Here is a 26,377-nt window from a genome sequence, read left to right as displayed (position 1 = left end):
CCTTTGAAGCATTTCAAAATGGACAGACAACAACTACTTATATTTATATAGCGCCCTTAAGATGATAAAACAACCAAAGAAGCTTCACAAGAACATTATAAAACAAAGTATAACACACAGCCGAACAAAGAGATATTAGATCAGGTGACCAAACGCTTGGTCAAAGAGGTTGGTTAAAAGGAATGTGTCAATGGAGGAAAGCAAGGTAGAAAGGTATAGGGAGGGATTTCCAGACCTTAGGACCGAGACAACTGAAGATATGACCATCAATGGTGGAGAGATTATAATCAAGGAATGCTCAAGAGGCCGGAATTAGAGAAGTGTAGAACTCTCAGAGTGTTGTAGGGTTGAAAGGGGTCCCTGAGCATGGGAGGGTTATAGTGGCTGGAGGGGGTTACAGAGATAGGGAGGGGTGTAGGGGCTGAAGAGGGTTACAGAGATAGGGAGGGGTGTAGGGGCTGAAGAGGGTTACAGAGATAGGGAGGGGTGTAGGGGCTGGAGGGGGTTACAGAGATGGGGATGGTTGTAGGGGCTGGAGGAGGTTACAGGGATAGGGAGGGTTATAGGGGCAGGAGGAAGTGACAGAAATAGGGAGGGTTGTAGGGGCTGGAAGAAGTTACAGAGATAGGGAGAGTTGTAGGCACTGGAGGAGGTTACAGAGATAGGGAGGGTTGTAGGGGCTGGAGGAGATTACAGAGATAGTGAGGGTTGTAGGCACTGGAGGAGGTTACAGAGATAGGGAGGGCTGTCGATGTTGGAGTTGTTTACAGAGATAGGGAGGGTTGTAGGGGCTGGAAGGGGTTACAGAGATAGGGGGAGTTGTAGGGGTTGGAGGGGGTTACAGAGATAGGGAGGGTTGTAGGGGCTGGAGGGGGTTACAGAGATAGTGAGTTTTGTAGGCACTGGAGGAGGTTACAGAGATAGAAAGGACTGTAGAGGCTGGAGGTCTTTACAGAGATAGGGAGGGTTGTAGGGGCTTGGGGAGGTTACAGAATTAGGGAATTAGGGAGGCAATAAACAGCACAGTAGTTTTTGAGTGAACACTAAGGTGCTAATGTTATGTTGAGTTTTGAATCAGATGGTCTGCTGTTTGATTCCTGGTGGCACTGAATCAAGAGGGAGTTTGTTGCTCCTGAGGGTGTTGTTGGAGTGCTGGTGAAGTGGCCATGCGTCTATCAAAGAGAAATTCACTTAAAGGACAGGGCACCTCAATAATCAGCACAATAAATTTGTTTCAAGTTACATCATGAGTTGAGGGATAGGTGGTGGTTACAAACATTAATGTGTATGAGTATGAGTTTCCCCCCACCCCCTTACCCCTGTCCACCCTCCCCTCCTTTCCCCCTCACTCCTCCCCACCCCCCCACAAAGTCCTCCTATTACCTGCAGTGTGACAGGGCCGGGGGTGGGGGGGGGGTGAGTGAGATTTGTTCTTTTTGAGTGGAGCTGATTATTTCAAATTGAAAAGATTATAGACAGGAAAATGTTTACTTACTTTCAGTACAAATTGGACAGCACCCATTCCTGTTAATGATTTTACCCTGTCGGATGAAATACACTTTGTTTGAGAAAAAAGAAGCCTGTGGGATTATTTACAAATCAGTTCAGAGCTACGGTAGGTTCAATAAGTCTCTGCCTAAATTGGAGAGTAAATCTGCTGGGTTAGACCACTCCTAAAGATAATATAAACCAGGGAAAGAATGTGTTCGTTTAAGAGCTCGAGCAGATTGCACATATAAAATTATTGGAAGGGTTTAGTGAAATTAAATTCACAAAGAGATCAACGAATTGTGTAAATGATGTAAGGGGGGAATAGCTTACTGACTGACAGGTGGAAATTACTAACTCTGACACAATAGCAACATGTCCTTTTCTCACAAAAGCATCTTGGGTCAGACGGCCAAAGATCAGTTGTTATGTCACCAGTTTAATGACTTTTAATAGAAAGCTGAACTCAAAATGTGGATTGGAGATAGCAGAGTGAATGTGTAGAGGCACAGGATGATGGTTTACTGTGTAATATTAGCATTTAATATACTTAAAACACCACAATTAATGTTTCTATTAAATTAGATGAATTCCATTGAACATTCAAAAACTTATCACCCAGGTAGTTTTACTCAACCAGAATTAAACTTCAGCCCAAATTGTAAATCACAATTTTACAGTGCTGCAGCTTTTAAGATTTCCTCATCTTTGCTGTAATGTTTTGTTGGGAAATAATGCCTTGTAAGGGTGCAAGTATTGGATTACTGACCATGATAGCACGTTGGCAATCAGCATTGTTGGTCTATTACATCACAGCAGGGTGAGACACACTGAAGGCTTATGCAATGCGTCTCAGGATAGAGATCAGGAACTCAGACTAATTGTCCCTCTCTATCTTCTCAGACTGACTGTTTCCCCTGTGTCCTTGTCCCAAACTGGGATCAGCTAACATGGTGCACGCTGGTGATACCCTTCACCTTTGAGGCCAGGGACCTGTCTGTGCCTATCTGTGCTGGCATTTTACATTCCCCATCCACTCCCAGATTTTCAGCTTATGCTGACTGTGCAAAATTAATACAGAAACCACCTTCTAAAGAGGGATTTTTTCTTTGTCATAAATTAACTTTATAAAATGAGTGTGTAAAATGTAAGCTATACAGTCTGGAAGTGAGTGTGTGAGTTCACCAGACTCAGACCTGGAGATAGTCTGGAGGTGGTAACTGCACTGAGAATTACTGAGGGGAGAGGAATTTTATTTCATACATTTGATCATAGGGAATGGGTCTGACTGGCCAGGCCAGCATCTACTGCCCATCTCTAATTGCCCTTGTTCAGAGGGCAGTTTTTAAGAGTCAACCACATTGCTGTGGGTCTGGAGTCACATGTAGGCCAGACCAGGTAAGGACAGCAGATTTACTTCCCTAAACGGCACTAGCAAACCAGATGGGTTTTTACAATAATTGACAATGGTTTCATGGCCATCGTCAGATTTTCAATTCCAGGTTCTTACTGAATTCAGAGAGATTCTCCTGTTGCTTCCACCTTGGAATGAATTGCCTGTTTCTATAAATTCCAGGGAGCGGGAATAATGATGGAAAAGTAAGTTTGTGACTGACCTGCCCATCACATGTGTTACATTTTTCAGCTAAGAAGAACAAGCTGTAACTGCTGGAGATAGAGAACACGGGTCCATTCACTGAAACTGGTGAAGCTGTGAGGGGGGTTTGAACCTTCCCCAGAGACTGCAGGAATGCCCTGTCCTTGAGTACATGGTTCAGATACAGGTATGGTTGCACTAGACTCACTCACCGCAGGGCAGCTCTTGACAGTGGAGCATTCCTTCCTCCGACATTCTGTCACTCCCTTCTTACAGGCACAGAGTGAGCAGTTAATGGATGACCACATCTCCCCATCCTAAGGAGAGGTCAGAAAAGATACGTGTTTTGATTTGTTATTTTACACTGAAGATCATCACTCTCTCTCTCTATTCTGGGAATTACTGACATCACAACAATTTGGGAGAATTTTAACCTTCAGGCCCTCTCCACGACCTGTGTCAATGAGGGGGAATCCCCCTATGCCACTGACTGTCACTCCTGTTTCTGCCAGAGAGTCAGGGGCAAGGCCAAGGACAGGGTCTGGGTTAGGGTTAGGGTCAGGTTGCAATCTGAGTGAGGGTGAGGGTCAGGATCAGGGTCAAGGTCAGGGGCAGGGTCTGGGTTAGGGTTAGGGTCTGGTGGGTTCGGTTCCAACTCAGGGCTTGGACCAGGATCAGGGCCAAGTCACAGTCAGGGACAAGGTCTTGGCTAGGGTAAGGGTCAGGGTCAGGGCTGGGACCATGGTCAGGATCAGGGTCAGAGACAGGATCAGGGTCAGGGCTGGGTCTGGGTTACAGTTAGGGTTCAGGTCATCTTATTAAATTATTACTGGCACCAGGTCTGTGCCAACTTGCAGGGAGAAAGATGAAGAATGTGGCAGCTTTGGGGTGGAGAGTTATGGTCCGGTCTTGCCGGTTTATGTATTTTCCCCTTGGTAACTGAGCCAATTTGTTTGCTCTGCTGTCAAGTCTTTCCTGACATCCAGAACCAAGAATCAAGTTAAAAACCCAACTTCTGACTGAGGATTGGCTGTCAGTGGTTCAGCGTCTGCCAATCCATGGACCTGGAAGTATCAAGAATCTAGATTACTGAACACTCAGGAGCCCCCAGACCCCAATGCCAATAATCCCCTCCTCATTCCTAAAGCAGAGCTTTCTAAATGAGAAGGTGCTGAGAAAAAGGCTGTCAGAGCAGAACATTGGAGCACTCGATTGTCCAGATTTCTCCTACAACCAATCTCCCCAATCTATGCTTTGGGGAGCAGTATCAAGGGGCTGAATGGCCTCTTACTTCTAACGTTTCTGAACAAGAGCTTCTTAAACAGAACACTGGTGGGGTGGAGGGGGCGGGTGGTGTAGGAGAGTAGTGATGGGGTGGTGGTAGTGGGGAAACAGACCAGGCTCTGATTATATCACATGAATTAACTGCCACTGTCAGAATGAACAGAACACACTGACCGGGCCTGTCCTCATTGTACAAACCCTGTAAATTCTGTTGCCAACTCGACAGACTTTGAGGTTATCAGCTGAGATGTAAGACAAGCATTCTTCACAGCATTGGGCTCTTCCCCAACACATCCCAGGCAAGGAACAACGTTTCCTGCAAACCACAGTGGAATCCTGCAATTGAAAGGAAATCTCTTTCAACAAGTTCATCCGCTCAGGTTCCAGATTCATGGGAACATCTCATCCCAGGGAGGAGTAAGGTCTAGGGTTAAGGTCAGGGTTAGGGTTAGGGTTAAAGGTAAAGTCAGAATTAGAGTTAGGGTTAGGGTTAGGGGTTTGGGTTAGGGTTAGGTTTTAGGTTGGGGTTCGGGTTAGTGTAAGGGGTTATGATTAGGGCTTAGAGTTAGGTTTTAGGGGTCTTGTGCTTAGCTGTTCCCATTCTGAGGCTCAGCAGCCTTTGATTCTGTCACTTTTCTATTTTCCCCTTCAAGGGTTAGGATTAGGGTTAGGGTTCGAGGTGGAGTTAAGGTTAGTTAGGGTTTGGGTTAGGTTTTGGTTTAGGATTAGGAGTAGAGTTAGGGTTAAGGCTAGAGTTAGGGTTAGGGTTAGAGTTAGAGTTAGAGTTAGAGTTTGCATTTGGGTTAGGATTAGAGTTAGAGTTAGAGTTAGAGTTTGCATTTGGGTGAGGATTAGAGTTAGAGTTAGAGTTAGAGTTTGGGTTAGGATTAGAGTTAGAGTTTGTGTTAGAGTTAGAGTTTGCATTTGGGTTAGGATTAGAGTTAGAGTTAGAGTTAGGGCTAGAGTTAGGGTTAGGGTTAGAATTAAGGTTAGGGGTTAGGGTTAGGTTTAGTGTTTGGATGGGGGTTAGAGTTAATGTTAGGGTTCGAGTTATGGTTAGGGTTAGGGTTAGGGTTAGGGTTTAGGGTTAGGGGTTAGGGGTTAGGGTTAGGGTGAGGGTTACGGTTGAGTTAAGGTTATGGTTAGGGCTAGGGCTCGAGTTAGAGTTAGAGTTAGGGTTAGGGTTAGAGTTAGGGTTAGAGTTAGAGTTAGGGTTAGAGTTAGGGTTAGAGTTAGGGTTAGAGTTAGAGTTAGGGCTAGAGTTAGGGTTAGAGTTAGGGTTAGAGTTAGGGTTAGGGCTAGAGTTAGAGTTAGGGTTAGGGTTAGGGTTAGGGTTAGGGCTAGAGTTAGAGTTAGGGTTAGAGTTAGGGTTAGAGTTAGGGTTAGGGCTAGAGTTAGAGTTAGGGTTAGGGTTAGGGTTAGGGCTAGAGTTAGAGTTAGGGTTAGAGTTAGGGTTAGGGCTAGAGTTAGAGTTAGGGTTAGAGTTAGGGTTAGGGCTAGTGTTAGAGTTAGGGTTAGGGTTAGGGTTAGGGTTAGGGTTAGGGCTAGAGTTAGAGTTAGGGTTAGTGTTAGGGTTAGGGTTAGGGCTAGATTTAGAGTTAGGGCTAGAGTTAGGGTTAGAGTTAGGGTTAGAGTTAGGGTTAGGGCTAGAGTTAGAGTTAGGGTTAGGGTTAGGGTTAGGGTTAGGGCTAGAGTTAGAGTTAGGGTTAGGGTTAGGGTTAGGGTTAGGGTTAGGGTTAGGGTTTCGATTAGGGTTAAGGTTTCAGAACAGTCAGGTTCCAGCTCTCTTTGTTAGGGTTAGGTTTAGGGTCAGGCTCAGGGTCAGGGTTAGGGTTAGGTTTAGGGTCAGGGTCAGGGTCAGGGTTAGGGTTAGGTTTAGGGTCAGGGTCAGGGTCAGGGTTAGGGTTAGGGATTCGATTAGGGTTAAGGTTTCGGAACAGTCAGGTTCCAGCTCTCTTTGTTATTTATTAAAGAAAAGCATCAAATCCTTAGGGAGTCAATTTTATTCTTTTCAAAAAAGGAGTTTTTGTCATACCCATGTTTCTAATTAAAATAGCAACTGATTTCTGGTTTCTTCAGTCCAAGAGAGAATCGAGCGCAGTAAGTGGATATTACATTTCTCAATGTTACTCCCAAACTTTCATCAGCAAAATTCAAGCAAATGTTTTATTTCAGCTCCCGGGGTCTCTCCCCCTGACCCGACTCCTGGGGTCTCTCTCTCTCTCCCTGACCCGTCTCCCGGGGTCTCTCTCTCCGTGATCCCATCTCCTGGGGCTAGATTTTCCTGTGGCTGTCGGGATCCTGGGATTGGGAGCTAACGCAGGTAACAAATTCGGCTCAGCCATCTTCCTGAAGGAGGCCTCCTGATTGGCTGCCGGGCCGGCAGTCTCTCAATGCCGCAAAATTGCCCCTGAGTTTTTAAGCAATCTGATTGGCTGCTGTCTCCAGACAATCCAACTGACAGGCCAGGAAATTCCCCTGGCGGCGGAACCATCCCAATGCAAATAACCCCACCCCTGGCTCCCCCTCCCACCTCTGTCTTCCCCTTATTTTTCCAGCTCACCCCCACACTAACCCCTCCCCAACACTAACCTCCCCACCCCACCCCCCACCACCCCTGGCTCCAACCCCATTCCCACTGGGTCAGGGAAATTCAGGTCCTAGGGTCTCTCCTGGTCTCTCTCTTCCTGACCTAACTCCCATTGTCAATCCCACTGCCCCCATACCCACCCACTCTCCCCAGGACCACAATCACTTGTGTGGATCAGCAGCTGATGAACTCTGTAGCTTGTGGGTGTTATAAAGTCTCGGAGTGTAAATGAGCTGTTACACATACCTCACACACACACATGGTGCAGTTATCAAGCTGGAAGGCACTCCCATTTTCATAAACCTCACTGTGAAACAAACAGCTCCCAGCCGTCAGGTCAAACACTCGGCGCTGACCTGCAAACAAGACATCGTGAGGGAGCAGAACCTTCCGGAAATATGGATGGACATTAAATTGCACCTCCCAAATGCAGGGAGCATTGAAGCAACCATCTAAAACAGTCACTGCACAGAACTACATCGGCTGTGCGGAACAGACACAGGCCATTCGGCCCAGCTGCTCCGTGCTGGTGTTTGTGCTCCACACGAGCCTCCTCCCAGTCCCTCGCCATCTCCCCCTATCAGTATATCTTTCTATTCCTTTCTCTGTTATATTTATCCAGCTTCCCTTTAAATGTATCTGTACTATTTACCTCAACCACTCCCTGTGGAGTGAGTTCCACACTCTCCCAGCTCTCTGGGTGAAGAAGTTTCTCCTGAATTCCCCAATGGATTTATTGGTGACAATCTTAAATTGATGGCCCCGGGTTCTGGGTTGCCCCACAAGTGGAAACATTTGTCCAATCAAACCCCTTCATAAATTTAATGACCACTATTAGGTCACTCCTCAGCCCTCTCTTTTCTAGAGGAAAGAGCCCCAGCTGTTCAGTCTTTCTTGATAGTTATTGTCAACTGGTTCCTCATCGGGAGATACGTTCCAAATTAACCTGTCAAAATAACCTTAGAATTCACCGTGAAGTACTGAGGATCATTGGATTATACAGGATCCTCTCCTTTAACCCCAGAAAAATTCAGGGAAATGGAATATCCACTCACCCAAACATCTGGGGCAACATTTTCCAGGTGGCACTTGACTGAGATGCTGAGGGCAGGAGAGGATGGGGCACATTTCTCGGGAGCAATGCAGTGAGCCGGCCTGTACACAAAGAGATCACAAGCGTCAGACATTTCATCCCGTTAACATCAGTCATTAACAGCGAGCGAGAGCCTGTAATTAGCAGAAAACTGTCAGGTTCATTTAGTGCTCTTGCTACAGAGACTTGAGTCCATAGTCTGGACCAACGCACAAGAGGGACAATGTCTACATAAGAATACAGACTCAGCTCTGCCTCTTTGTATTGCTGTATGATTAGAAAGGCTGGAACCTGGTACTAGATATTACTTTTTGTAATTTATGGATCTTCCAACAAGCGAGTCAGAATCAGTAAAACAGATTGTCTGGCCATTCCTCTCCTTTTGCTGCTTGTGGGAGCTTGCTGTGTGCAAAGTGACTGTGATGTTACAGAGTAACTGTTTCCAGTGACAGGAGGGTCAGTAATCAGAGGGACACAGATTTAGGATAATTGACAAAGGAACCAGAGGGGGAGATGAGGAGAATTTTTTTACTCAGTGAGGAGTTGTGATCTAGAACGTGCTGCATGAAAGGAACTTTCAAAAGGGGAATTGGATAAATATTTGAAGGGGAAAAGATTGCAAGGCTGTGGGGAAAGAACAGGGGCATGGGACTAACTGGCTCTTTCATAGGGCCATCATATGCATGATGGGCTGAATGGCATCCTCCTGTTCTGCAGAATTCTAATATCCTTCCCTTATTCAGAGAGAATTCTTCATACTGTAGGACTGAGGAATACGTCATTGGCATAAAATGATATCTGGATTTAAGTGAAGTCATTTTATGTGCTTTATTCTGAAATTTACTTCAAAGGGAATGATCTGGTTATTAAATTGAGTACACGCAGTGAGTATATACAGTATGCACGGTATCAGTGTACAAGTGGCAGGTCCAGAAGCAGAACTACAATCAGCAGAGGCTCTTTTAAGTGCAATAATTCTTCTACAACAGACAGCACTCATTAAAATTTGAAAAGTATCCAAGCTAAACAGGCTATTTTCATCAATGATGGTAAAATAAACGTATTACCATAAGAAAAGGTGAACGAGAAAAACCTGCTGTTGTGCATCTCAAAGGGGAACAGACTCTAACTTCTGATCGGGAAACCATTCCTGCTGATTGACAAACACACAAACACAGCGGCCAGGAGCAACAGCGTACATAACACCTGCTCTCCTCCTCCCTCTGCCTGTAACCATAGCCACGGTTCAGGGAGTGGAGGGAGGAACGGTGGGAGAGAGGAAGAGTAGGGAAGGAGTGGAGGAGTGAGGACAAAGCAGGGAGAAGGCTTGTGGGGGAGGGAGAAGGTGTGGGGGAGTGAGAGGAGGAGTGGGGGTTTGGAGTAGGGGGAATGGGAGAGAAGTGGGAGGTTGGAGTGGAAGGAAGGTGGGGGGAAGAGTGGTGAAGGAGTGGGGGAAGGGGTTTGAGGAAAGGAGTGGGAAAGAGATGTAGGGAGTGTGGGGCGGAGTGGGGGTAAGGAATGGAGCAGCAGAAGTGGGGGGAATGGGGAGAGTTGGGGGGGTATATGGGTTGCGGGAGAAGAGGGATGGGGAAGTGAGGGGTCTGGGAGGAGAGGGATGAGGCCGGTGGTTGAAGGGGGAGGTGGAGAAGGGGAGTTTCCAGCTTCCAGTTTATTGCCTGAAAATCAGGATGCGAGTCTCCGTGCAGCCTGTAATTTGTAGAGGTGCTGTGACTGTTCCAGGCAGGTTAGGAGCTACACCAGTTGTAAGCCCCCAGTTGCAAGTTTCCAGTAGAAAGGAGGGGCTTACTGTGAACTTGCTGGTGTCAGTCAGAGTTTCTATTCTCAAGGAAAGGTACAGGATAGATCCAGCGAGACTGAATCTCCCAGCTCTCTGAGCGTGTTAAAACAATCAAGTGCAGCAGCTAGAGCCACAATTACTGTCAGGAGCTTGGACAATGTCAAGATATTCTTTTGTAATTCACCTTAAGCATTGGTCAGGATCTCTGCTTTCAGGGTGTGAGGTCCCTGTGGATCCCAGTGAACGAGAGGGTCTGGACTGGGCCTAGAGATTAGCTTGTCCGGGGCTCAGTGTAGTGTTCAGCTGTCACACAAAGCACAAAGCTTTCAGGGAAATGTATAGTGAGGGTGAAATCCAAGCTGTACCTTGTCATGAGCTTCCAGTTCTGATTGTGCAGATTAGGAGTGTGTGTTGTTGTAACATTGCTGAGATCACAATTACATCATGTGCAGAAGCAACAGAAAAGTAGCACTGGATGTTCTGTTAACTGACATTAAAAGTTTCAGATGTTGAACATCTTTCTTCCCAGAGCCATCTGGTTTCACTGTTGGAGAATTCAAACATATCCCTGTGACCACCCGTACTCTGAAACAAGGTGAGTGGGTGGGTGAGGCTTCTGAACGAGAGGCACTGGCCGCAATTTCCCCATCCCATGGGCGATGATGTAGACCACTGGCTGGACCAGAAAATCCCACCCACTAAAACTGCTCTACCTGGCAAATCAGTAAAGACAAATCATTCAGTAACAAAGTGTAGCTTTGGGTAAAATCACAGAGCAAAATAGTTCAGATTATTCTGTCACAGAGGCAAATAAAAATTAAATACACCCCAAGATCAGCAATTCTGCTCACTGAAGCAGAACTGTCCCAGGCTGTGTGGCTGGGCCAGGGAAGGGAGCGAGTCAGTCAGACGGAGACAGAGATTATGCTCAGTCCCGAATGCCTCAGTCAACAGAAGTGAAAACTGGATGGTCTTTCAGTTTATGACTAATATTTAAACAGTGAGATTTACAGTGAGGGACTGAGAGACATGGGGAGAAGGTGGGTAGGTGGGGATTGATGGATATGGGGAGAAGGTGGGTAGGTGGGGACTGAGGGATATGGGGAGAAGGTGGGTAGGTGGGGGCTGAGGGACATGGGGAGAAGGTGGGTAGGTGGGGACAGAGGGATATGGGGAGAAGGTGGGTAGGTGGGGGCTGAGGGACATGGGGAGAAGGTGGGTAGGTGGGGGCTGAGGGACATGGAGAGAAGGTGGGTAGGTGCGAACAGAGGGATATGGGGAGAAGGTGGGTAGGTGGGGGCTGAGGGATATGGGGAGAAGGTGGGTAGGTAGGGGCTGAAGGACATGGGGAGAAGGTGGGTAGGTGGGGATTGATGGACATGGGGAGAAGGTGGGTAGGTGGGGATTGATGGTTATGGGGAGAAGGTGGGTAGGTGGGGATTGATGGATATGGAGAGAAGGTGGGTAAGTGGAGATTGACGGACATGGGGAGAAGGTGGGTAGGTGGGGGCTGAGGGATATGGGGAGAAGGTGGGTAGCTGGGGATTAAGGGATAAGGGGAGAAGGTGGGTAGGTGGGGGCTGATGGACATGGGGAGAAGGTGGGTAGCTGGGGATTGATGGACATGGGGAGAAGGTGGGAAGGTGGGGGCTGAGGGACATGGGGAGAAGGTGGGTAGCTGAGGATTGATGGACATGGGGAGAAGGTGGGTAGGTGGGGGCTGAGGGACATGGGGAGAAAGTGGGTAGGTGGGGATTGATGGATATGGGTAGAAGGTGGGTAGGTGGGGATTGATGGATATGGGGAGAAGGTGGGTAGGTGGGGATTGATGGATATGGGTAGAAGGTGGGTAGGTGGGGATTGATGGATATGGGGAGAAGGTGGGTAGGTGGGGATTGATGGATATGGGGAGAAGGTGGGTAGGTGGGGACTGAGGGATATGGGGAGAAGGTGGGTAGGTGGGGATTGATGGACATGGGGAGAAGGTGGGTAGGTGGGGGCTGAGGGACATGGGGAGAAGGTGGGTAGGTGGGGGCTGAGGGATATGGGGAGAAGGTGGGTAGGTGGGGGCTGAGGGACATGGGGAGAAGGTGGGTAGGTGGGGATTGATGGACATGGGGAGAAGGTGGGTAGGTGGGGGCTGAGGGATATGGGGAGAAGGTGGGTAGGTGGGGATTGATGGACATGGGGTGAAGGTGGGTAGGTGGGGGCTGAGGGATATGGGGAGGAGGTGGGTAGGTGGGGATTGATGGATATGGGGAGAAGGTGGGTAGGTGGGGACTGATGGACATGGGGAGAAGGTGGGTAGGTGGGGGCTGAGGGATATAGGGAGAAGGTGGGTAGGTGGGGATTGAGGGACATGGGGAGAAGGTGGGTAGGTGGGGATTGATGGACATGGGGAGAAGGTGAGTAGGTGGGGGCTGAGGGATATGGGGAGAAGGTGGGTAGGTGGGGGCTGAGGGATATGGGCAGAAGGTGGGTAGGTGGGGGCTAAGGGATATGGGGAGAAGGTGGGTAGGTGGGGATTGATGGATATCGGGAGAAGGTGGGTAGGTGGGGATTGAGGGATAAGGGGAGAAGGTGGGTAGGTGGGGATTGATGGATATGGGGAGAAGGTGGGTAGCTGGGGATTGATGGACATGGGGAGAAGGTGGGTAGGTGGGGGCTGAGGGACATGGGGAGAAGGTGGGTAGGTGGGGATTGATGGATATGGGGAGAAGGTGGGTAGGTGGGGATTGATGGATATGGGGAGAAGGTGGGTAGGTGGGGATTGATGGATATGGGGAGAAGGTGGGTAGGTGGGGGCTGAGGGACATGGGGAGAAGGTGGGTAGGTGGGGGCTGAGGGACATGGAGAGAAGGTGGGTAGGTGGGGATTGATGGACATGGGGAGAAGGTGGGTAGGTGGGGATTGATGGATATGAGGAAACGGTGGGTAGCTGGGGTTTGATGGATATGGGGAGAAGGTGGGTAGGTGGGGATTGATGGACATGGGGAGAAGGTGGGTAGGTGGGGGCTGAGGGATATGGGGAGAAGGTGGGTAGGTGGGGATTGATGGATATGGGGAGAAGGTGGGTAGGTGGGGATTGATGGACATGAGGAGAAGGTGGGTAGGTGGGGGCTGAGGGATATGGGGAGAAGGTGGGTAGGTGGGGATTGATGGACATGGGGAGAAGGTGGGTAGGTGGGGACTGAGGGATATGGGGAGAAGGTGGGTAGGTGGGGATTGATGGACATGGGGAGAAGGTGGGTAGATGGGGATTGATGGATATGGGGAGAAGGTGGGTAGGTGGGGATTGATGGATATGGGGAGAAGGTGGGTAGGTGGGGATTGATGGATATGGGGAGAAGGTGGGTAGGTGGGGGCTGAGGGACATGGGGAGAAGGTGGGTAGGTGGGGATTGATGGATATGGGGAGAAGATGGTTAGGTGGGGGCTGAGGGATATGGGGAGAAGGTGGGTAGGTGGGGGCTGAGGGATATGGGGAGAAGGTGGGTAGGTGGGGACTGAGGGACATGGGGAGAAGGTGGGTAGGTGGGGATTGATGGACATGGGGAGAAGGTGGGTAGGTGGGGATTGATGGATATGGGGAGAAGGTGGGTAGGTGGGGGCTGAGGGATATGGGGAGAAGGTGGGTGGGTGGGGATTGATGGATATGGGGAGAAGGTGGGTAGGTGGGGGCTGAGGGATATGGGGAGAAGGTGGGTGGGTGGGGGCTGAGGGACATGGGGAGAAGGTGGGTAGGTGGGGATTGATGGATATGGGGAGAAGGTGGGCAGGTGGGGGCTGAGGGATATGGGGAGAAGGTGGGTAGGTGGGGGCTGAGGGACATGGGGAGAAGGTGGGTAGGTGGGGATTGATGGATATGGGGAGAAGGTGGGTAGGTGGGGATTGAGTGATAAGGGGAGAAGGTGGGTAGGTGGGGATTGATGGATATGGGGAGAAGGTGGGTAGCTGGGGATTGATGGACATGGGGAGAAGGTGGGTAGGTGGGGGCTGAGGGACATGGGGAGAATGTGGGTAGGTGGGGATTGATGGATATGGGGAGAAGGTGGGTAGGTGGGGATTGATGGATATGGGGAGAAGGTGGGTAGGTGGGGATTGATGGATATGGGGAGAAGGTGGGTAGGTGGGGACTGATGGACATGGGGAGAAGGTGGGTAGGTGGGGGCTGAGGGATATGGGGAGAAGGTGGGTAGGTGGGGATTGAAGAACATGGGGAGAAGGTGGGTAGGTGGGGATTGATCGATATGGGGAGAAGGTGGGTAGGTGGGGATTGATGGATATGGGGAGAAGGTGGGTAGGTGGGGGCTGAGGGATATGGGGAGAAGGTGGGTAGGTGGCGGCTGAGGGACATGGGGAGAAGGTGGGTAGGTGGGGATTGATGGATATGGGGAGAAGGTGGGTAGGTGGGGATTGAGGGATAAGGGGAGAAATTGGGTAGGTGGGGATTGATGGATATGGGGAGAAGGTGGGTAGGTGGGGATTGATGGACATGGGGAGAAGGTGGGTAGGTGGGGGCTGAGGGACATGGGGAGAAGGTGGGTAGGTGGGGATTGATGGATATGGGGAGAAGGTGGGTAGGTGGGGATTGAAGGATATGGGGAGAAGGTGGGTAGGTGGGGATTGATGGATATGGGGAGAAGGTGGGTAGGTGGGGGCTGAGGGACATGGGGAGAAGGTGGGTAGGTGGGGGCTGAGGGACATGGGGAGAAGGTGGGTAGGTGGGGGCTGAGGGACATGGGGAGAAGGTGGGTAGGTGGGGATTGATGGATATGGGGAGAAGGTGGGTAGGTGGGGATTGAGGGATAAGGGGAGAAGGTGGGTAGGTGGGGATTGATGGATATGGGGAGAAGGTAGGTAGGTGGGGATTGATGGACATGGGGAGAAGGTGGGTAGGTGGGGGCTGAGGGATATGGGGAGAAGGTGGGTAGGTGGGGATTGATGGATATGGGGAGAAGGTGGGTAGGTGGGGATTGATGGACATGGGGAGAAGGTGGGTAGGTGGGGGCTGAGGGATATGGGGAGAAGGTGGGTAGGTGGGGATTGATGGACATGGGGAGAAGGTGGGTAGGTGGGGACTGAGGGATATGGGGAGAAGGTGGGTAGGTGGGGATTGATGGACATGGGGAGAAGGTGGGTAGGTGGGGATTGATGGATATGGGGAGAAGGTGGGTAGCTGGGGGCTGCGGGATATGGGGAGAAGGTGGGTAGGTGGGGACTGAGGGACATGGGGAGAAGGTGGGTAGGTGGGGATTGATGGATATGGGGAGAAGGTGGGTAGGTGGGGATTGATGGATAAGGGGAGAAGGTGGGTAGGTGGGGGCTGAGGGATATGGGGAGAAGGTGGGTGGGTGGGGATTGATGGATATGGGGAGAAGGTGGGTAGGTGGGGGCTGAGGGATATGGGGAGAAGGTGGGTGGGTGGGGGCTGAGGGACATGGGGAGAAGGTGGGTAGGTGGGGATTGATGGATATGGGGAGAAGGTGGGTAGGTGGGGATTGAGGGATAAGGGGAGAAGGTGGGTAGGTGGGGATTGATGGATATGGGGAGAAGGTGGGTAGCTGGGGGCTGAGGGACATGGGGAGAATGTGGGTAGGTGGGGATTGATGGATATGGGGAGAAGGTGGGTAGGTGGGGATTGATGGATATGGGGAGAAGGTGGGTAGGTGGGGATTGATGGATATGGGGAGAAGGTGGGTAGGTGGGGACTGATGGACATGGGGAGAAGGTGGGTAGGTGGGGGCTGAGGGATATGGGGAGAAGGTGGGTAGGTGGGGATTGAGGGACATGGGGAGAAGGTGGGTAGGTGGGGACTGATCGATATGGGGAGAAGGTGGGTAGGTGGGGATTGATGGATATGGGGAGAAGGTGGGTAGGTGGGGGCAGAGGGATATGGGGAGAAGGTGGGTAGGTGGGGGCTGAGGGACATGGGGAGAAGGTGGGTAGGTGAGGATTGATGGATATGGGGAGAAGGTGGGTAGGTGGGGATTGAGGGACAAGGGGCGAAATTGGGTAGGTGGGGATTGATGGATATGGGGAGAAGGTGGGTAGCTGGGGATTGATGGACATGGGGAGAAGGTGGGTAGGTGGGGGCTGAGGGACATGGGGAGAAGGTGGGTAGGTGGGGATTGATGGATATGGGGAGAAGGTGGGTAGGTGGGGATTGATGGATATGGGGAGAAGGTGGGTAGGTGGGGATTGATGGATATGGGGAGAAGGTGGGTAGGTGGGGGCTGAGGGACATGGGGAGAAGGTGGGTAGGTGGGGGCTGAGGGACATGGGGAGAAGGTGGGTAGGTGGGGATTGATGGATATGGGGAGAAGGTGGGTAGGTGGGGATTGATGGATATGGGGAGAAGGTGGGTAGGTGGGGATTGATGGATATGGGGAGAAGGTGGGTAGGTGGGGATTGATGGACATGGGGAGAAGGTGGGTAGGTGGGGGCTGAGGGATATGGGGAGAAGGTGGGTAGATGGGGATTGATGGATATGGGGAGAAGGTGGGTAGGTGGGGATTGATGGACATGGGGAGAAGGTGGGTAGGTGGGGGCTGAGGGATATGGGGAGAAGGTGGGTAGGTGGGGATTGATGGACATGGGGAGAAGGTGGGTAGGTGGGGACTGAGGGCTATGGGGAGAAGGTGGGTAGGTGGGAATTGATGGACATGGGGAGAAGGTGGGTAGCTGGGGATTGATGGATATGGGGAGAAGGTGGGTAGCTGGGGGCTGAGGGATATGGGGAGAAGGTGGGTAGGTGGGGACTGAGGGACATGGGGAGAAGGTGGGTAGGTGGGGATTGATGGATATGGGGAGAAGGTGGGTAGGAGGGGATTGATGGATATGGGGAGAAGGTGGGTAGGTGGGGGCTGAGGGACATGGGGAGAAGGTGGGTAGGTGGGGATTGATGGATATGGGGAGAAGGTGGGTAGGTGGGGATTGATGGATATGGGGAGAAGGTGGGTAGCTGGGGATTGATGGACATGGGGAGAAGGTGGGTAGGTGAGGGCTGAGGGACAAGGGGAGAATGTGGGTAGGTGGGGATTGATGGATATGGGGAGAAGGTGGGTAGGTGGGGATTGATGGATATGGGGAGAAGGTGGGTAGGTGGGGATTGATGGATATGGGGAGAAGGTGGGTAGGTGGGGACTGATGGACATGGGGAGACGTTGGGTAGGTGGGGGCTGAGGGATATGGGGAGAAGGTGGGTAGGTGGGGATTGAGGGACATGGGGAGAAGGTGGGTAGGTGGGGACTGATCGATATGGGGAGAAGGTGGGTAGGTGGGGATTGATGGATATGGGGAGAAGGTGGGTAGGTGGGGGCTGAGGGATATGGGGAGAAGGTGGGTAGGTGGGGGCTGAGGGACATGGGGAGAAGGTGGGTAGGTGGGGATTGATGGATATGGGGAGAAGGTGGGTAGGTGGGGATTGAGGGACAAGGGGCGAAATTGGGTAGGTGGGGATTGATGGATATGGGGAGAAGGTGGGTAGCTGGGGATGGATGGACATGGGGAGAAGGTGGGTAGGTGGGGGCTGAGGGACATGGGGAGAAGGTGGGTAGGTGGGGATTGATGGATATGGGGAGAAGGTGGGTAGGTGGGGATTGATGGATATGGGGAGAAGGTGGGTAGGTGGGGATTGATGGATATGGGGAGAAGGTGGGTAGGTGGGGGCTGAGGGACATGGGGAGAAGGTGGGTAGGTGGGGGCTGAGGGACATGGGGAGAAGGTGGGTAGGTGGGGATTGATGGACATGGGGAGAAGGTGGGTAGGTGCGGATTGATGGATATGGGGAGAAGGTGCGTAGCTGGGGGCTGCGGGATATGGGGAGAAGGTGGGTAGGTGTGGACTGAGGGACATGGGGAGAAGGTGGGTAGGTGGGGATTGATGGATATGGGGAGAAGGTGGGTAGGTGGGGATTGATGGATAAGGGGAGAAGGTGGGTAGGTGGGGGCTGAGGGATATGGGGAGAAGGTGGGTGGGTGGGGATTGATGGATATGGGGAGAAGGTGGGTAGGTGGGGGCTGAGGGATATGGGGAGAAGGTGGGTGGGTGGGGGCTGAGGGACATGGGGAGAAGGTGGGTAGGTGGGGAGTGATGGATATGGGGAGAAGGTGGGTAGGTGGGGATTGAGGGATAAGGGGAGAAGGTGGGTAGGTGGGGATTGATGGATATGGGGAGAAGGTGGGTAGGTGGGGATTGATGGATATGGGGAGAAGGTGGGTAGGTGGGGATTGATGGATATGGGGAGAAGGTGGGTAGGTGGGGGCTGAGGGACATGGGGAGAAGGTGGGTAGGTGGGGGCTGAGGGACATGGGGAGAAGGTGGGTAGGTGGGGATTGATGGATATGGGGAGAAGGTGGGTAGGTGGGGATTGATGGATATGGGGAGAAGGTGGGTAGGTGGGGATTGATGGATATGGGGAGAAGGTGGGTAGGTGGGGATTGATGGACATGGGGAGAAGGTGAGTAGGTGGGGGCTGAGGGATATGGGGAGAAGGTGGGTAGGTGGGGGCTGAGGGATATGGGCAGAAGGTGGGTAGGTGGGGGCTAAGGGATATGGGGAGAAGGTGGGTAGGTGGGGATTGATGGATATCGGGAGAAGGTGGGTAGGTGGGGATTGAGGGATAAGGGGAGAAGGTGGGTAGGTGGGGATTGATGGATATGGGGAGAAGGTGGGTAGGTGGGGGCTGAGGGACATGGGGAGAAGGTGGGTAGGTGGGGATTGATGGACATGGGGAGAAGGTGGGTAGGTGGGGGCTGAGGGATATGGGGAGAAGGTGGGTAGGTGGGGATTGATGGACATGGGGTGAAGGTGGGTAGGTGGGGGCTGAGGGATATGGGGAGGAGGTGGGTAGGTGGGGATTGATGGATATGGGGAGAAGGTGGGTAGGTGGGGACTGATGGACATGGGGAGAAGGTGGGTAGGTGGGGGCTGAGGGATATAGGGAGAAGGTGGGTAGGTGGGGATTGAGGGACATGGGGAGAAGGTGGGTAGGTGGGGATTGATGGACATGGGGAGAAGGTGAGTAGGTGGGGGCTGAGGGATATGGGGAGAAGGTGGGTAGGTGGGGGCTGAGGGATATGGGCAGAAGGTGGGTAGGTGGGGGCTAAGGGATATGGGGAGAAGGTGGGTAGGTGGGGATTGATGGATATCGGGAGAAGGTGGGTAGGTGGGGATTGAGGGATAAGGGGAGAAGGTGGGTAGGTGGGGATTGATGGATATGGGGAGAAGGTGGGTAGCTGGGGATTGATGGACATGGGGAGAAGGTGGGTAGGTGGGGGCTGAGGGACATGGGGAGAAGGTGGGTAGGTGGGGATTGATGGATATGGGGAGAAGGTGGGTAGGTGGGGATTGATGGATATGGGGAGAAGGTGGGTAGGTGGGGATTGATGGATATGGGGAGAAGGTGGGTAGGTGGGGGCTGAGGGACATGGGGAGAAGGTGGGTAGGTGGGGGCTGAGGGACATGGAGAGAAGGTGGGTAGGTGGGGATTGATGGACATGGGGAGAAGGTGGGTAGGTGGGGATTGATGGATATGAGGAAACGGTGGGTAGCTGGGGTTTGATGGATATGGGGAGAAGGTGGGTAGGTGGGGATTGATGGACATGGGGAGAAGGTGGGTAGGTGGGGGCTGAGGGATATGGGGAGAAGGTGGGTAGGTGGGGATTGATGGATATGGGGAGAAGGTGGGTAGGTGGGGATTGATGGACATGAGGAGAAGGTGGGTAGGTGGGGGCTGAGGGATATGGGGAGAAGGTGGGTAGGTGGGGATTGATGGACATGGGGAGAAGGTGGGTAGGTGGGGACTGAGGGATATGGGGAGAAGGTGGGTAGGTGGGGATTGATGGACATCGGGAGAAGGTGGGTAGATGGGGATTGATGGATATGGGGAGAAGGTGGGTAGGTGGGGATTGATGGATATGGGGAGAAGGTGGGTAGGTGGGGATTGATGGATATGGGGAGAAGGTGGGTAGGTGGGGGCTGAGGGACATGGGGAGAAGGTGGGTAGGTGGGGATTGATGGATATGGGGAGAAGATGGTTAGGTGGGGGCTGAGGGATATGGGGAGAAGGTGGGTAGGTGGGGGCTGAGGGATATGGGGAGAAGGTGGGTAGGTGGGGACTGAGGGACATGGGGAGAAGGTGGGTAGGTGGGGATTGATGGACATGGGGAGAAGGTGGGTAGGTGGGGATTGATGGATATGGGGAGAAGGTGGGTAGGTGGGGGCTGAGGGATATGGGGAGAAGGTGGGTGGGTGGGGATTGATGGATATGGGGAGAAGGTGGGTAGGTGGGGGCTGAGGGATATGGGGAGAAGGTGGGTGGGTGGGGGCTGAGGGACATGGGGAGAAGGTGGGTAGGTGGGGATTGATGGATATGGGGAGAAGGTGGGCAGGTGGGGGCTGAGGGATATGGGGAGAAGGTGGGTAGGTGGGGGCTGAGGGACATGGGGAGAAGGTGGGTAGGTGGGGATTGATGGATATGGGGAGAAGGTGGGTAGGTGGGGATTGAGGGATAAGGGGAGAAGGTGGGTAGGTGGGGATTGATGGATATGGGGAGAAGGTGGGTAGCTGGGGATTGATGGACATGGGGAGAAGGTGGGTAGGTGGGGGCTGAGGGACATGGGGAGAATGTGGGTAGGTGGGGATTGATGGATATGGGGAGAAGGTGGGTAGGTGGGGATTGATGGATATGGGGAGAAGGTGGGTAGGTGGGGATTGATGGATATGGGGAGAAGGTGGGTAGGTGGGGACTGATGGACATGGGGAGAAGGTGGGTAGGTGGGGGCTGAGGGATATGGGGAGAAGGTGGGTAGGTGGGGATTGATGGATATGGGGAGAAGGTGGGTAGGTGGGGGCTGAGGGATATGGGGAGAAGGTGGGTAGGTGGCGGCTGAGGGACATGGGGAGAAGGTGGGTAGGTGGGGATTGATGGATATGGGGAGAAGGTGGGTAGGTGGGGATTGAGGGATAAGGGGAGAAATTGGGTAGGTGGGGATTGATGGATATGGGGAGAAGGTGGGTAGGTGGGGATTGAGGGACATGGGGAGAAGGTGGGTAGGTGGGGGCTGAGGGACATGGGGAGAAGGTGGGTAGGTGGGGATTGATGGATATGGGGAGAAGGTGGGTAGGTGGGGATTGAAGGATATGGGGAGAAGGTGGGTAGGTGGGGATTGATGGATATGGGGAGAAGGTGGGTAGGTGGGGGCTGAGGGATATGGGGAGAAGGTGGGTAGGTGGCGGCTGAGGGACATGGGGAGAAGGTGGGTAGGTGGGGATTGATGGATATGGGGAGAAGGTGGGTAGGTGGGGATTGAGGGATAAGGGGAGAAATTGGGTAGGTGGGGATTGATGGATATGGGGAGAAGGTGGGTAGGTGGGGATTGATGGACATGGGGAGAAGGTGGGTAGGTGGGGGCTGAGGGACATGGGGAGAAGGTGGGTAGGTGGGGATTGATGGATATGGGGAGAAGGTGGGTAGGTGGGGATTGAAGGATATGGGGAGAAGGTGGGTAGGTGGGGATTGATGGATATGGGGAGAAGGTGGGTAGGTGGGGGCTGAGGGACATGGGGAGAAGGTGGGTAGGTGGGGGCTGAGGGACATGGGGAGAAGGTGGGTAGGTGGGGGCTGAGGGACATGGGGAGAAGGTGGGTAGGTGGGGATTGATGGATATGGGGAGAAGGTGGGTAGGTGGGGATTGAGGGATATGGGGAGAAGGTGGGTAGGTGGGGATTGATGGATATGGGGAGAAGGTAGGTAGGTGGGGATTAATGGACATGGGGAGAAGGTGGGTAGGTGGGGGCTGAGGGATATGGGGAGAAGGTGGGTAGGTGGGGATTGATGGATATGGGGAGAAGGTGGGTAGGTGGGGATTGATGGACATGGGGAGAAGGTGGGTAGGTGGGGGCTGAGGGATATGGGGAGAAGGTGGGTAGGTGGGGATTGATGGACATGGGGAGAAGGTGGGTAGGTGGGGACTGAGGGATATGGGGAGAAGGTGGGTAGGTGGGGATTGATGGACTTGGGGAGATGGTGGGTAGGTGGGGATTGATGGATATGGGGAGAAGGTGGGTAGCTGGGGGCTGCGGGATATGGGGAGAAGGTGGGTAGGTGGGGACTGAGGGACATGGGGAGAAGGTGGGTAGGTGGGGATTGATGGATATGGGGAGAAGGTGGGTAGGTGGGGATTGATGGATAAGGGGAGAAGGTGGGTAGGTGGGGGCTGAGGGATATGGGGAGAAGGTGGGTGGGTGGGGATTGATGGATATGGGGAGAAGGTGGGTAGGTGGGGGCTGAGGGATATGGAGAGAAGGTGGGTGGGTGGGGGCTGAGGGACATGGGGAGAAGGTGGGTAGGTGGGGATTGATGGATATGGGGAGAAGGTGGGTAGGTGGGGATTGAGGGATAAGGGGAGAAGGTGGGTAGGTGGGGATTGATGGATATGGGGAGAAGGTGGGTAGCTGGGGGCTGAGGGACATGGGGAGAATGTGGGTAGGTGGGGATTGATGGATATGGGGAGAAGGTGGGTAGGTGGGGATTGATGGATATGGGGAGAAGGTGGGTAGGTGGGGATTGATGGATATGGGGAGAAGGTGGGTAGGTGGGGACTGATGGACATGGGGAGAAGGTGGGTAGGTGGGGGCTGAGGGATATGGGGAGAAGGTGTGTAGGTGGGGATTGAGGGACATGGGGAGAAGGTGGGTAGGTGGGGACTGATCGATATGGGGAGAAGGTGGGTAGGTGGGGATTGATGGATATGGGGAGAAGGTGGGTAGGTGGGGGCAGAGGGATATGGGGAGAAGGTGGGTAGGTGGGGGCTGAGGGACATGGGGAGAAGGTGGGTAGGTGAGGATTGATGGATATGGGGAGAAGGTGGGTAGGTGGGGATTGAGGGACAAGGGGCGAAATTGGGTAGGTGGGGATTGATGGATATGGGGAGAAGGTGGGTAGCTGGGGATTGATGGACATGGGGAGAAGGTGGGTAGGTGGGGGCTGAGGGACATGGGGAGAAGGTGGGTAGGTGGGGATTGATGGATCTGGGGAGAAGGTGGGTAGGTGGGGATTGATGGATATGGGGAGAAGGTGGGTAGGTGGGGATTGATGGATATGGGGAGAAGGTGGGTAGGTGGGGGCTGAGGGACATGGGGAGAAGGTGGGTAGGTGGGGGCTGAGGGACATGGCGAGAAGGTGGGTAGGTGGGGATTGATGGATATGGGGAGAAGGTGGGTAGGTGGGGATTGATGGATATGGGGAGAAGGTGGGTAGGTGGGGATTGATGGATATGGGGAGAAGTTGGGTAGGTGGGGATTGATGGACATGGGGAGAAGGTGGGTAGGTGGGGGCTGAGGGATATGGGGAGAAGGTGGGTAGATGGGGATTGATGGATATGGGGAGAAGGTGGGTAGGTGGGGCTGATGGACATGGGGAGAAGGTGGGTAGGTGGGGGCTGAGGGATATGGGGAGAAGGTGGGTAGGTGGGGATTGATGGACATGGGAGAAGGTGGGTAGGTGGGGATGAGGGATATGGGGAGAAGGTGGGTAGGTGGGGGATTGATGGACATGGGGAGAAGGTGGGTAGGTGGGGATTGATGGCTATGGGGAGAAGGTGGGTAGGTGGGGATTGATGGATATGGGGAGAAGGTGGGTAGGTGGGGCTGAGGGATATGGGGAGAAGGTGGGTAGGTGGGGATTGAGGGATATGGGGAGAAGGTGGGTAGGTGGGGATTGATGGACATGGGGAGAAGGTGGTAGGTGGGGGCTGAGGGATATGGGGAGAAGGTGGGTAGGTGGGGATTGATGGATATGGGGAGAAGGTGGGTAGGTGGGGGATTGAGGGATATGGGGAGAAGGTGGGTAGGTGGGGCTGAGGGATATGGGGAAAATGTGGGTAGGTGGGGATTGATGGACATGGGGAGAAGGTGGGTAGGTGGGGATTGATGGATATGGGGAGAAGGTGGGTAGGTGGGGATTGATGGAATGGGGAGAAGGTGGGTAGGTGGGGCATGATGGATATGGGGAGAAGGTGGGTAGGTGGGGATGATGGATATGGGGAGAAGGTGGGTAGGTGGGGGCTTGATGGATCATGGGGAGAAGGTGGGTAGGTGGGGGCTGAGGGACATGGGGAGAAGGTGGGTAGGTGGGGATTGATGGACATGGGGAGAAGGTGTGTAGGTGGGGATTGAGGGATATGGGGAGAAGGTGGGTAGGTGGGGATTGATGGATATGGGGAGAAGGTGGGTAGGTGGGGATTGATGGATCATGGGAGGAGGAAGGTGGGAAGGTGGGGCTGAGGGATATGGGGAGAAGGTGGGTAGGTGGGGATGATGGACATGGGGAGAAGGTGGGTAGGTGGGGGCTGAGGGATATGGGGAGAAGGTGGGTAGGTGGGGATTGATGGATATGGGGAGAAGGTGGGTAGGTGGGGATTGATGGAAATGGGGAGAAGGTGGGTAGGTGGGGATTGATGGATATGGGGAGAAGGTGGGTAGGTGGGGATTGATGGACATGGGGAGAAGGTGGGTAGGTGGGGGCTGAGGGATATGGGGAGAAGGTGGGTAGATGGGGATTGATGGATATGGGGAGAAGGTGGGTAGGTGGGGATTGATGGACATGGGGAGAAGGTGGGTACGGTGGGGCTGAGGGATATGGGGAGAAGGTGGGTAGGTGGGGATTGATGGACATGGGGAGAAGGTGGGTAGGTGGGGGACTGAGGGCTATGGGGAGAAGGTGGGTAGGTGGGGATTGATGGACATGGGGAGAAGGTGGGTAGCTGGGGATTGATGGATATGGGGAGAAGGTGGGTAGCTGGGGGCTGAGGGATATGGGGAGAAGGTGGGTAGGTGGGGACTGAGGGACATGGGGAGAAGGTGGGTAGGTGGGGATTGATGGATATGGGGAGAAGGTGGGTAGGAGGGGATTGATGGATATGGGGAGAAGGTGGGTAGGTGGGGGCTGAGGGACATGGGGAAAAGGAGGGTAGGTGGGGATTGATGGATATGGGGAGAAGGTGGGTAGGTGGGGATTGATGGATATGGGGAGAAGGTGGGTAGCTGGGGATTGATGGACATGGGGAGAAGGTGGGTAGGTGGGGGCTGAGGGACAAGGGGAGAATGTGGGTAGGTGGGGATTGATGGATATGGGGAGAAGGTGGGTAGGTGGGGATTGATGGATATGGGGAGAAGGTGGGTAGGTGGGGATTGATGGATATGGGGAGAAGGTGGGTAGGTGGGGACTGATGGACATGGGGAGAAGTTGGGTAGGTGGGGGCTGAGGGATATGGGGAGAAGGTGGGTAGGTGGGGATTGAGGGACATGGGGAGAAGGTGGGTAGGTGGGGACTGATCGATATGGGGAGAAGGTGGGTAGGTGGGGATTGATGGATATGGGGAGAAGGTGGGTAGGTGGGGGCTGAGGGATATGGGGAGAAGGTGGGTAGGTGGGGGCTGAGGGACATGGGGAGAAGGTGGGTAGGTGGGGATTGATGGATATGGGGAGAAGGTGGGTAGGTGGGGATTGAGGGACAAGGGGCGAAAGTGGGTAGGTGGGGATTGATGGATATGGGGAGAAGGTGGGTAGCTGGGGATTGATGGACATGGGGAGAAGGTGGGTAGGTGGGGGCTGAGGGACATGGGGAGAAGGTGGGTAGGTGGGGATTGATGGATATGGGGAGAAGGTGGGTAGGTGGGGATTGATGGATATGGGGAGAAGGTGGGTAGGTGGGGATTGATGGATATGGGGAGAAGGTGGGTAGGTGGGGGCTGAGGGACATGGGTAGAAGGTGGGTAGGTGGGGGCTGAGGGACATGGGGAGAAGGTGGGTAGGTGGGGATTGATGGACATGGGGAGAAGGTGGGTAGGTGGGGATTGATGGATATGGGGAGAAGGTGGGTAGCTGGGGGCTGCGGGATATGGGGAGAAGGTGGGTAGGTGGGGACTGAGGGACATGGGGAGAAGGTGGGTAGGTGGGGATTGATGGATATGGGGAGAAGGTGGGTAGGTGGGGATTGATGGATAAGGGGAGAAGGTGGGTAGGTGGGGGCTGAGGGATATGGGGAGAAGGTGGGTGGGTGGGGATTGATGGATATGGGGAGAAGGTGGGTAGGTGGGGGCTGAGGGATATGGGGAGAAGGTGGGTGGGTGGGGGCTGAGGGACATGGGGAGAAGGTGGGTAGGTGGGGATTGATGGATATGGGGAGAAGGTGGGTAGGTGGGGATTGAGGGATAAGGGGAGAAGGTGGGTAGGTGGGGATTGATGGATATGGGGAGAAGGTGGGTAGCTGGGGGCTGAGGGACATGGGGAGAATGTGGGTAGGTGGGGATTGATGGATATGGGGAGAAGGTGGGTAGGTGGGGATTGATGGATATGGGGAGAAGGTGGGTAGGTGGGGATTGATGGATATGGGGAGAAGGTGGGTAGGTGGGGACTGATGGACATGGGGAGAAGGTGGGTAGGTGGGGGCTGAGGGATATGGGGAGAAGGTGGGTAGGTGGGGATTGAGGGACATGGGGAGAAGGTGGGTAGGTGGGGACTG

The 26,377-nt window shown here is 53.4% G+C and overlaps 1 protein-coding gene across 3 annotated transcripts in view; it reads right to left on the bottom strand.

Moving 5' to 3' along the window:
• The window catches only part of bmper (BMP binding endothelial regulator), a 159,304-nt gene that overhangs the window by 60,333 nt on the left and 72,594 nt on the right, over positions 1-26,377 (bottom strand). For all 3 annotated transcript variants that reach the window (XR_005943271.1, XM_041189104.1, XM_041189105.1), the window contains 5 exons: positions 8,015-8,114; positions 7,206-7,315; positions 4,568-4,705; positions 3,298-3,402; positions 1,496-1,541 (listed from right to left, as the gene is read on the bottom strand). Coding sequence is in view for 2 of the 3 variants with exons in the window: in XM_041189104.1 (XP_041045038.1) it covers positions 1,496-1,541; positions 3,298-3,402; positions 4,568-4,705; positions 7,206-7,315; positions 8,015-8,114 (499 nt within the window). In the remaining variant the exon portion in view is untranslated. The remainder of the gene's footprint in view (positions 1-1,495; positions 1,542-3,297; positions 3,403-4,567; positions 4,706-7,205; positions 7,316-8,014; positions 8,115-26,377) is intronic.

Source organism: Carcharodon carcharias, chromosome 6 (genome assembly GCF_017639515.1).
Source record: "Carcharodon carcharias isolate sCarCar2 chromosome 6, sCarCar2.pri, whole genome shotgun sequence".
NCBI classification, from domain to species: Eukaryota; Metazoa; Chordata; class Chondrichthyes; order Lamniformes; family Lamnidae; genus Carcharodon; species Carcharodon carcharias.
The sequence above is the reverse complement of the archived record's forward strand: the minus strand, read 5'-3'. Positions and strand labels throughout refer to the sequence as shown.